This window comes from Mobula birostris, chromosome 11 (assembly GCF_030028105.1).
Source record: "Mobula birostris isolate sMobBir1 chromosome 11, sMobBir1.hap1, whole genome shotgun sequence".
Taxonomy (NCBI): domain Eukaryota; kingdom Metazoa; phylum Chordata; class Chondrichthyes; order Myliobatiformes; family Myliobatidae; genus Mobula; species Mobula birostris.
The window spans coordinates 55,775,292-55,787,630 of NC_092380.1; the positions used below are offsets into that span (position 1 = coordinate 55,775,292).

The window sequence follows — 12,339 nt, forward strand, 5'->3', positions numbered from 1 at the left end:
GTCAAAATTTCTGTTACTGTTAATAGTTAAGTGAGTAGAAGATGAACTGATCTCCAAAAGTCATAAAGTTAAAGATTAAACATTATTTTCAACATTTTAAGCAAGATTAGTGTATTATTTTTGTTTTGTACAATTTTACAGCAAAAAAAAAGGAAAGGAGCACCATGCAAAAGTTTGGGTGCCCCAAGAGATTTGAGCTCTCAGATAACTTTTACCAAGGTCTCAGACCTTAATTAGCTTGTTAGGGCTATGGCTTGCTCACAGTCATCATTAGGAAAGGCCAGGTGATGCAAATTTCAAAGCTTTATAAATAACCTGACTCCTCAAACCTTGTCGAAACAATCAGCAGACATGGGCTCCTCTAAACAGCTGCCTAACACTCTGAAAATTAAAATAAATGATGCCCACAAAGCAGAAGGCTACAAGAAGATAGCAAAGCATTTTCAGGTAGCCGATTCCTCAGTTCGTAACGTAACTAAGAAATGGCAATTAACAGGAACGGTGGAGGTCAAGTTGAGGTCTGGAAGACCAAGAAAACTTTCCGAGAGAACTGCTCGTAGGATTGCTAGAAAGGCAAATCAAAACCCCTGTTTGACTGCAAAAGACCTTCAGGAAGATTTAGCAAACTCTGGATTGGTGGTGCCCTGTTCTACTGTACAGCGACACGTGCACAAATATGACTTTCATGGAAGAGTCATCAGAAAAAAACCGTTCCCGCGTCCTCACCACAAAATTCAGCACCAGAAGTTTGCAAAGGAACATCTAAACAAGCCTGATGCATTTTGGAAACAAGCCCTGTGGACTGATGAAGTTAAAATAGAACTTTTTGGGCACAGTGAGCAAAGGTATGTTTGGAGAAAAAAGGGTGCAGAATTTCATGAAAAGAACACCTCTCCAACTGATCGATCATGCTTTGGGCTTGTGTTGCAGTCAGTGGCACGGGGAACATTTCACTGGTAGAGGGAAGAATGAATTCAATTAAATACCAGCAAGTGCTCGAAGCAAACATCACGCCGTCTGTAAAAAGGCTGAAGATGAAAAAAGGATGGCTTCCACAACAGGATAATGATCTAAACACACCTCAAAATCCTCAAGAGGTGCAAGCTGAAGGTTTTGCCAAGGCCCTCACAGTCCCCCGACCTAAACATCATCAAAAATCTGTGGATAGACCTCAAAAGAGCAGTGCATGCAAGATGGCCCAAGAATCTCACAGAGCTAGAAGTCTTTTGCAAGGAAGAATGGGCGAAAATCCCCCAAACAAGAATTGAAAGATTCTTAGCTGGATACAGGAAGTGTTTACAAACTGTGATACTTGCCAAAGGGGGTGCTACTAAGTACTGACCATGCAGGGTGCCCAAACTTTTGCTTCGGGCCCTTTTCCTTTTTTGTTATTTTGAAACTGTAAAAGATGGAAATAAAAAAGTAATCTTGCTTAAAATATTAAAGAAATGTGTCATCTTTAACTTTATGCCTTTTGGAAATCAGGTCATCTTTTACTCACTTAGCTATTCACAGTAACAGAAATTTTGACCAGGGGTGCCCAAACTTTTGCATACCACTGTATACGTCACCACATACTATCCTGAGATTCATTTTCTTGTGGGCATACACTGTAAATACAAAGAAATACTACAGAATCAATAAAGAATTGCACACAACAAAGATGAACAAACAACCAACGTACTCCTCCAGATAGACCAGCTGTGATTAAAATGTCGTCATCATCTTCTCTCAGGTGATCAGTCTCTCTTCATCTCAATCCCACCAGTTTCTATTTTTACACAACCTTGTTTTTTGAATTTAAAGTATTTCAACACTAAATAATATTTATAAATTGAACAAATGATCACTGTTTCAAATCTGTTCCTCCCTAACTGGTATTTCTAATACTATCCTTCCTTCCACTTCTACAGAATCTGCCATATTTAGCTTTGAAATCAAAGTTGATCTAATCCTGGCCTATACCACACTCTTAGTTCCAACAACCTTCCATTCCCCACAAGTCTATAACTCCATATCAGCCTTCATAACTTTCTTTTTACCCACTGCTTTCTGGGGTAGAGAATTACAAAAAATTCACAGGTAAAATGATGGCTATTGTATAGTACATGATATGGTGCTCCTACCTTATGGACACGATAGAGACACCCGGATAGTATGTTGCCTCCCTGATCAGGGATGTCTCAGATCTGGTCCATGGCATTCTAAATAGGCAGGGTGAGCAGACAGTAATCTTGGTACATCTTGGCACCAATGATATAGGTAGGAAAAGGGAGGAGGTCCTGAAGAGAGAATTTAGGGAGCTAGGCAGAAAGTTGAAAAATTGGACATCCAGAGGAGTAATCTCCAGATTGCTGCCTGTGCCGTGTATTAGTGAGGGCAAGAATACGATGATTTGGCAGAACAGCTGCAGGGGGCAGGATTTCAGATGTCTTCATCATTGGCATCTCTTCTGGGGATGGTGTAAACTGTACAAAAGGGAAAAAGGGACAGGTTACACCTGAATCCGAAGAAGACCAATATCTCTGCAGGCTGGTTTGCTAGATCTGTTGAGGAGAGTTTAAAATAATCTGGCAGGCGGATGGGAAACTGAGTGATAGTGCTCAGGATGGGGCAGTTGGTATACAAGTAGATGCAGTGTGTAGTGAGACTGTGGGGAAGGACAGGAGGATGATGGGGCAAAACTGCAGACAGTGGGATGAGTTAAAGAACAAGAGGGGACCAAAATTAAAGAATGATGAAGACAGGATTGAAGGTGTTATATTTGAATGCAGGCAGCAAATGGAACAAGGTAGGTGATCTTGTGGCACAGCTAGAGTTTAGCAGGTATGATGTTGTAGGCATCTCTGAGCTGTGGCAGAAAGAAGATCACAATTGGGAGCTTAACATGCAAGGATACACATTGTATTGAAAGGACAGGCAGGTAGGCAGATCGGGTAGGGTGGCTCTTTTGGTAAAAAACGGAATCAAATCCTTAGAAAAGGGTGATATAGGATCGGAAGAAATAGAATTCTAACGGATAGAATTAAGAAATGGCAAGAGTAAAAAAAAAAATTTAGGAGTTTATATACAAGCTTCCACATAGTAGCCAGAATGGGGGCTACAAAATACAACAAGAGATAGAAAAGGCATGTAAACAGGGCAATGTTGTAATAATCATGGGGGATTCAATATGTAGCTGGATTGGGAAAATCCTGTTGGTGCTGGGTCACAAGAGGGGGAATTGTAGAATTCCTATTAGATGGCTTCTTAGAGCGGTTTGTGCTGAGCCCACTCAGGAAACAGCAATTCTGAATTAGGATTTATTTAATGACACAGATTACATTAGGGAGCTTAAGGTAAATGAACCCTTAGGAAGCACTGATCATAGTATGATAAAATTCACCCTGCAGTTTGAGATGGAGAAGCTAAAGTCAAACGTATCAGTAATACAGTAGAGTAAAGGCAATTACAGAGACACAAGCTGGCCAAAATTGATTGGAAGGGGACACTAGCAGGGATGATGGCAAAACAGCAATGGCTGATGTTTCTAGGAGAAATTCAGAAGGTACAGAAAAGACACATGAGGAACTGTGGCTGGCAAGGGAAGTTAAAGACAACATAAAACATAAAAGAGGGCATATAATATAGCAAAAATTAGTGGGAAAGTAAAGCATTAGGAAGCTTTTAAAAACCAACAGAAAGCAACTAAAAAAGCTTTAAAGGGAGAAAAGATGAAATATGAAGACAAGCTAGCCAATAAATGACATAAAGAGTTTTTCAGATATATAAAGGGTAAAATAGAAATGAGAGTGGATATGTGGATATCGGACCACTGGAAAATGACACTGAAGAGATAGTACTGCAGGACAAAGAAATGGCAGACAAACTGAATAAGCGTTTTTTTAAATCACTCTACTCTGGAAGACACCAGAACGCCAAAAATTCAAGAGTGTCATGGGGCAGAAGTCAGTGTCATAGCTATCACTGAGAAGGTGCTTGAGAAACTGAAAAGCCCCCTCTATGAGATTAATTACACCTGAGGGTTTTGAAGGAGGTAGCTGCAGTGATTGTGGAGGCATTAGTAACGATCTTTCAAAAATCACTAGATTCTGGAATGGTTACTGGGGACTGGAAAATTCCAAATGTCACTCCTCTTTTTAAAAAGGGAGGGGACAGAAGAAACTATAGGCCAGGTAGCCTTACTTCAGTGTTTGGAAAGATGTTGGAGTCTATTATTAAGGAAGAGGTTTTGGAGTACTTGGAAGCGCAATATAAAATAGGCCGAAGTCAGCATGGTTTTCTAAAGAGGAGACCTTGCTTTACATAACCGATGGAATTCTTTGCAGAAATAATAGGCAGGATAGACAATGGAGAGTCAGTGGATGTTGTTTATTTGTTTGTTCAGAAGGTCTTTGAGAAGGTGCCACACAAGGCCACTAACAAGATAAGAGCCCATGGTATTACAGGAAAGACATTAGCATGGATAGAAGATTGGCTGACTGGCAGGAGGCAAAGAGTGGGAATAAAGGGGGTCTTTTCTGTTTGGCTGTTGTTCAGTGATTTGGACAAAGGAATTAATAGCTTTGTAGCCAAGCTTGCAGACGATACAAAAATAGGTAGGGGGCAGGTAGTGTTGAGGAAGCAGGATGTCTGCAGAAGGACTTAGATTGGGTGAATGGGCAAAGAAGTGGCAGATGGAATACACTGTAGGGAAGTGCATAGCAATGCACTTTGGCAGAAGGAAGAAAGGTGTGAACTACTTTCTAATTGGGGAGAAAATTCAAAAATCTGAGATGCAAGGGGACTTGGGAGTCATTGTGCACAATTCCCTAAAGGTTAACTTGCAGGTTGAGTCAGTGGTAAGGAAGGTAAATGCATTATCAGCATTCATTTTGAGAGGACTAGAATACAAAATCAAGGATGTAATGCTAAGGCATTGGTTAGTTTTGGGCCCCTTATCTAAGAAAAGATGTGCTGGCATTGGAGAAGGTCCAGATGAAATTCATGAAAATGATATCAGGATGAAAGGGTTAACATATGAGGGCTGGTCGATGGCTCTGGACCTGTACTCGCTGGAGTTTAGAAGAATGAAGGGAGGCTCTCATTGAAACCTATTGAATATTGAAAGGTCGGGATAAAGTGGATACGGTGAGAATGTTTCCTATAGTGGGGGAGTCCAGGATGAGAGGGCACAGCCTCAGAATTGAGGAACGCCCATTTAGAACAGGGATGAAGAAAAATTTCTTTGGCCAAATCGTGGTGAATCTGTGGAGTTCATTGCACAGACAGATGTGCAGGCCAAGTCACTGTGTATACTTAAAGCAGAGGTTGATAGGTTCTTGATTAATCAGGGTGTCAACAGATATAGGGAGAGGGCAGGAGAATGTGATTAAGAGGGATAATAAATCAGCCATGATGAAATGGCAGAGCTGACTTGATGGGCTGAATGGCCTAATTCTGCTCCTATGCCTTATGTGCTTAAATGTCTAACCAATTCCCCTCTACCTGGATCCACCCAAACTCTTGCTCCACCCATTCCCTTTATCTTTTTATATTCACCATCTTTCTGTCCTGATGAAGGGTCTAACCCCGAACATTGACTGTCTATTTCCCTGACCCTCTGAATTTCTCGAATGAAAAATACAAGGTGGAGATTTTTTAAATGATATCACTACATACCATACTTTATTGAAACAGATGAGGCAATAAAAGCATTTCGCTGGGATTCCAATCGATATTAGATGTTAAGTGACAAGAGTGTAGTTCAACACTCAAACATTTGCTAAATCTATTGAATATATTACAGTCTACTAATCATTCCAAGATTAATAAAGATATAAAAATAGTGGAATATGAATAATAGGAGAAGGAATAAGAGGAAATAAAGACTACAGTTAACAATGTCTAAGCTAGCTATTAGGGCTTACTCTAAAAGGTTATCTACACCAGGGGTCCCCAACCTTTTTTGCACCGCGGACTGGTTTAATATTGATAATATTCTTGCAGACTGATCAACCGGGGGGTTGGGGGGGGGGAGGTGTTCAAGTAGGGTTAAACTCACCTCAACATGTCTTTTACAGTTAGGGTTGCCAACTTTCTCACTTCCAAATGAGGGACAAAAGTAGCAGTCAAATCCCGGGACACTTTACCCCAGGAAAGACTACCATGACCATGAAGCCTTGCGCGGGCACCTGTGTGCGCATGCGTGACGTGCGCATGCGCACCGATTTTTTTCCCCACCAATCAGTTTTGCCTTCATCTTCCCGACTATACTGTACATACATTATTTCTACTTATATAGGCTGTGTATTTATCATATCATTCCTGCTTTTACTATATGTTAGTGTTACTTATTTTCAGTTTTATGTGTTATTCGGTATGATTTGTTAGGTTATTTGTTGGGTCTGGGAACACTGAAAAATTTTTCCCATATAAATTAATGGTAATTGCTTCTTCGCTTCACGCCATGTCGGCACAAAAGGTTTCAAAGGAACACTCTACCTTAGCGGGGGAAATATGGGACAAGGGCGGATCTGTATGGGACAAACCAATTTAGCTCAATATACAGGGTGTCCCGGCAAATACGGGACAGTTGGCAACCCTATGTTCAAATTCAACAGTGCACGACAGGGAATGAGGAAAGGTGCAGCTGACTCATATCGTTTCCTCACGGCCCGGTAGCACATGGTTTGCAGCCCGGTGGTTGGGGACCACTGATCTACACTATGGTTAAAATGCAAAATAACATCATGGGATTACGTATTAAATATAAACCACAGCAATGTTTAAATATAGACTTGAAGTTTCCTTTGTAGGAACTACATGAAGAAATTATTCCAAATTCTGTTTCAAAGCCCTGATATGGCAGTCATCAATAAAGGGAAATGCCTGATCAAAAGAAACATTCTATTGACACCAAAAATATTATCTGATTTTACATAGTATTAACTTTCTTAGTTATATTACCCTCATAGTGCTGAAGATGATCACGAGCCAAAAGGACTTGGATTCTTCATGTCAGCAAGACTAAGGAGATGATTATCGGCTTCAGGAGGAGGAAACCGGAGGAGAGGCCCATGAGTAATCAGTAACTTTAAATTCCTCAGTGGTATTATTTCAGAGAACCTGTCCTGTGCCCAGCACATAAGTGCAATTCTAAAGAAAACACAGCAGCATTTCTACTTCCTTAGAAATTTGCGAAGATTCAGGCAAGACATCCAAAATTTTGACAAATTTCTATAGATGTGTAGTGGAGAACATACTGACAGGCTGCAACACTGTCTGGTACGAAAACGCGAATGCCCCTGGACATAAATTCCTACAAAAAGTAGTGGATGCAGCCCAGTCCCATCACAGGTAAAACCCTCCCCACCCCTGAGCACATGGAGAGTTGTCACAGAAAAGCAGCATCATCAGGGAACCCCACCACCCAGGTGATGCTCTTTTCTCACTGCTGCCATCAGGTAGAAGGCTCAAGAGCTTCAGGACTCACACCACCAGGTTCAGGAAGTTATTACCCCTCTTGAACCAGAGGGGATAACTTCATTCAACTTCACTTGCCATATCACTGAACACTTCAAACAAAATATGGACTCACTTTCAAGCATTCTTCATGTTCTCCATATTTATTATTCATTATTCTTATTCCTTTTTATCTTTTCTTTTTGTGTTTGCTTTTCCTGTCTTTTGCACAATGGTAGTCCACCCTGTTGGCGCAGTCTTCCATAGATTCTATTATACTTAATGGATTTATTGAGTATGCCCCTAAGAAAATAAATCACAGGGCTTAATGTGGTGACATATGTACTTTGATAATAAATTTACTTTGAACTTTCATTTGAGTTCCAAGTTCACCGCTTTCAGTCAACATTCCCTATTATCTGAAATAAAAGCAATAAAAATCCAAGAACACAAACAGATTGATGTATTTTATAATTTTCAAGATCAATTTTCAAAAGTATTAAGTGCTTCACATTATGAATTTCATCAGCCTATTGCACTTCCCAGTGATATTAATGGCAATGACCAAGTTACAAATATGGAATTTTTCTTCACTGACTTTTGGGCAGAATGGCCAGAGCAGCAGTTACTGCTGTACTTAGGGACTCACCAATACCCTTGTCTTGGGTACCTTAGGTGTGGAGTTTCCATGGCTATATGGAAGTCTTCTCACATTCCTAAGAAAGGCTGGTATGTTAAATGGAGACTATAAATGGAGACCTGGGTGAAATGGAAAAAATATCACAAGGGAGTTGACGGACATATGCAAGAGACAATAAGTTTTAGGACATGGGAAGATTAAGAGGGAGAATGGGACTAATAGGATTGCTCCTATCTGACTAAGTAGAAGACAACTTAGAACAAATGGCCATGATTTAATTGTTTTAGCTCTGGCAGGCTACTAAAGTTCAAATTAAACTGTTATCTTTGTAAATTCCATAAATAGTACATTGTTATCTGTAACTCAGCATCTTTGTTACAATATCTCTAAATCCAGGGAAAACATGAATGAGGTAAATTATGATGAAAGATTAAATCTGTATTGGATTTTCATTATGCAGAATGAAAAGCAGTGCATTGTGTCAGGGCTAACTATCCACCATAAAACATCACTGCAGTACCTGCACTTGCCAAAATTATTGAACAGCATTTTTATTAACGAACTCAAAAGTAGCACAGCAATTGAACTACTTTGATTGTATGGACATGGGTAAAACACAATAGCTAATCTATTGTAAAAGTACTCAAAGAACATGAATTAGAAATTTGATAATATATAATGCGATTTCTGCAGCAGCCTGTAATAACTCAGCAACTGAAATCAGCTTTAAATATGTGAAGGTGACTTTTACATAAAGTATTACTTTAACCCTACGTCAAATCCTCGTTAGGCTGAAGGTTTCATATCTTTTGTGGGTTAATAATGTATATTCTACAGAAAACTTAATAAAAAAAAGTGCACTAAAACTGAATAAACTGGATCCAGAGCACTGGGGCAGAAATGCACCTGCTAAGGGAATCTGATGCTATATTTCAACCAACAGGAGGCTGATTTATTTGCTATTTCCAAAATGGAAGGATTCTATCTGTGCTATAAGAATCAAAACACTGCAATGACGGAAGTACAGTATCCTGCAAACTCTTAACCCTTTCATTCTGAAAATTTAATCCTTCGAGCCTTGCAACATCATAACTTGCTGAGGCTTCATTTTACAAAATCCAATACTTTGTTTCTTGTAAATTAACAAAATGCAGATGCTGGAAATCTCAAATTAAAAACAGAAAATGATGGAAATGATGGTCATCCATCAGTGGAAGAAAAATAAAAGTTAATATTTCAGTTCTGACAAAGGGTCTTCAATTTGAAACATCAACATCACAGATGCTACCTGACCTGCTAAGTATTTCTCTGTCTTTACATAATCTTACTCAAAACCAATTGGAAAGAAACTTGTATCTCGCAGTAATCCATTTCTCAGAGCAAACAGCAGGAACATAAATCTCGTGCCACCATTTAGCGCCAGAAGAGTGCACCCTACTGATTAAAAACACCCCCAATATAGCTCCAACCCAGCTCTGCCCTCAAAGTACTTAAAGTACCTGTCCAAGCCACTATGCAATTATTAATTATAATCCCAGTCCTGCTTAATAACCACAAAATCATAATCATTCACCAATCACCAAAATGCACCAAATTCCCAACCAGTCCCAAGGTTCCCCCAACACATCCACTGCCAGCTCTCTCTCTACACACTTCCATTACTGACTCTTCCCCTTTCCCCATCAGCAGTGATTCCTCTCTCACCCCTCCCCCATCGCCAGTCAACAGCCCCTTCTCTCACTCCATCCCGTCGCCAGTCATCAGCCCCTCCTCCCGTCACCGGTCTGCAGCCCCTCTCCCCTCCCTCCAATCACCGGTCAGCAGCCCACCCTCTCCCTCCCCCCCCCCACCCATCACCGGTCAGCAGCCCCCCTCTCCCCACCACCCAACAAAGGTCAGCAGCCCCTCTCTCCCCCATCACTGTCATCAGCACCACTCTCCTCCCCCCCCTCCACCAGTCAGCAGCCCCTTCCCCCCCCCCACCCGTCACGGATCAGCAGCCCCACTCTCTCCCCCCCCCCACCCATCACCGGTCAGCAGCCCCACTCTCTCCCCCTCCCACCCCTGTCACTGGTCAGCAGTCCCACTCTCTCCCCCCCCACCCCATCACCGGTCAGCAGTCCCTCTCTCCCCCCACCCCCCCTCTCCCCACCACCCGTCAAAGGTCAGCAGCCCCTCTCCTCCCCCACCCATCACCGGTCAGCAGCCCCACTCTCTCCCCCCCCCCCACCCCTGTCACTGGTCAGCAGTCCCACTCTCTCCCACCCCACCCCGTCACCAGTCAGCAGTCCCTCTCTCCCCCACCCCCCCATCACCGGTCAGCAACCCCCCCTCTCCCCACCACCCGTCAAAGGACAGCAGCCCCTCTCCTCCCCCACCCGTCACCGGTCAGCAGTCCCTCTCTCCCCCCCCCCCCCCGCCCACTGTCACGGGTCAGCAACCCCACTCTCCCTCCCCCCCACCCGTCACCAGTCAGCAGCCCCACTCTCCTCCCCACCCTCGTCACCGGTCAGCAGTCCCTCTCTCTCCCCCCCCCCCCGTCACCGGTCAGCAGCCCCACTCTCCTCCCCACCCTCGTCACCGGTCAGCAGTCCCTCTCTCTCCCCCCCCCCCCGTCACCGGTCAGCAACCCCCCCTCTCCCCACCACCCGTCAAAGGTCAGCAGTCCCTCTCTCCCCCATCACCGTCATCAGCACCACTCTCCTCTGCCCCCCTCCACCTGTCACCAGTCAGCAGCCCCTCTCCTCCCCAACCCGTCACGGGTCAGCAGCCCCACTCTTCCCCCCCCCACCCATCACCGGTCAGCAGCCCCTCTCTCTCCCCCCCCACCCGTCACGGGTCAGCAACCCCACTCTCCCCACCCACCCGTCACCGGTCAGCAGCTCCACTCTCCCTCCCCCCCACCCGTCACCAGCCCCACTCTCTCCCCCCCACCCTCGTCACCGGTCAGCAGTCCCTCTCTCCCCCCCCCCCCCCGTCACGGGTCAGCAACCCCACTCTCCCCCCCCCACCCTCGTCACCGGTCAGCAGTCCCTCTCTCTCCCCCACCCCCCGGCCACCGGTCAGCAGCCCTTTTCCCCACCCATCCTGTCAGCAGCCCCTCTCCCTCCCCATCACTATCCTGGCCAGTGCCTCTCTCCCCCTCAGTTCTCACCAGAAGAAAGTGACGGTGCCATCGTCAAACACTTCGGACTCTGTACTGCGCCGGGCTTCGTCTACCTTGTCCCGGCGCCCGCCGTTGCCGTTGCCGTTGCCGTTGCCGCTGCCGCCGCCGCCGCTCGCCCCCTCCCCGCGATGCTGCCGACTTCCCGTCTCCGGCTCCGGCTCGCTCCACAATCCGTTCGGCTCGCCACCGGCCGATCTCCTCACCGTGCCACGATCAGCACTAGTCCCGCGAAACATCGCGGTGCTTCGGCTGGGCGCCGAACTGCGTCTCTCACTTGACCGGTCTCCCGTGCTGCCTTCAATCCGCAAGCAAGAGCGAGGCACTGGCCAGCTCCTACAGCATCACTGCGCAGGCGCACCCCCACCCCGTCCTCGTGAAGTAGCCGGGGTGGGATTGGCACCACAACGAGGCTAGAGGGGCATCAAAACACTGCTTGAGCGGCATGTCTCTCGTTCCATTATCACAACGAGGCTTGAGGGGCAGATCCAGAATCAAAACAAATTTCGATTGCTGCTGTTGCTCAGGTAACAGCAGAAGTGTGGGCACCACATGAAGGTTAATGGCTTATGGTCTACTGGTGGTCCTTCTATTAGAATAAGGATAGAATGAACAAGTCAGTCACTGAATAGGGACTGTTTCAACTTAAACAAAAAGGTAGTTGGCAAGACTGCATAGGTACGTGATGGATTGTGGAGGTAAAAGTATACAAAGCACACTGCAGGTCAGACAGCATCTGTGGAAAGAGAAAACTTGAAATATTACAAGTTAGTTTTGAGTGGCAGAGAGGGTGGGAAAAGTTTGAATAGGACACACAAGTGAGGCCATTCAGAAGTAATTCAAGACAGGATTCGAGATTGTTTAAGGTGATTTCCAGTGCACATGTGTAACGAGCAAAATACTCTGGATCCGACGCAGCACAAAATAACAAGGTAAAAAAATCAATAATAAAAGAACATAAATATAAATACATAAAAAGCTTATTTACATAAAGTGACTCTAGGTACAGGAATGTCTGTATATAAGGTGTCTCTGACAGAAAATGATGAAGCAGTAAGGGATATGGAGGATAGGATAGTGAGTGGAAGTATTG

At 44.2% G+C, this 12,339-nt stretch overlaps 1 protein-coding gene across 2 annotated transcripts in view; it reads right to left on the reverse strand.

Annotated features, from left to right (window-relative positions):
• ptdss2 (phosphatidylserine synthase 2) overlaps window positions 1–11,602 on the reverse strand; it is a 78,093-nt gene extending 66,491 nt beyond the window's left edge. For both annotated transcript variants that reach the window (XM_072272258.1, XM_072272257.1), the window contains exon 1: window positions 11,238–11,602. In XM_072272258.1, the coding sequence (XP_072128359.1) occupies window positions 11,238–11,485 (248 nt within the window). In that variant the 5' untranslated portion in view covers window positions 11,486–11,602. The remainder of the gene's footprint in view (window positions 1–11,237) is intronic.
• Window positions 11,603–12,339: the final 737 nt, after the last annotated feature.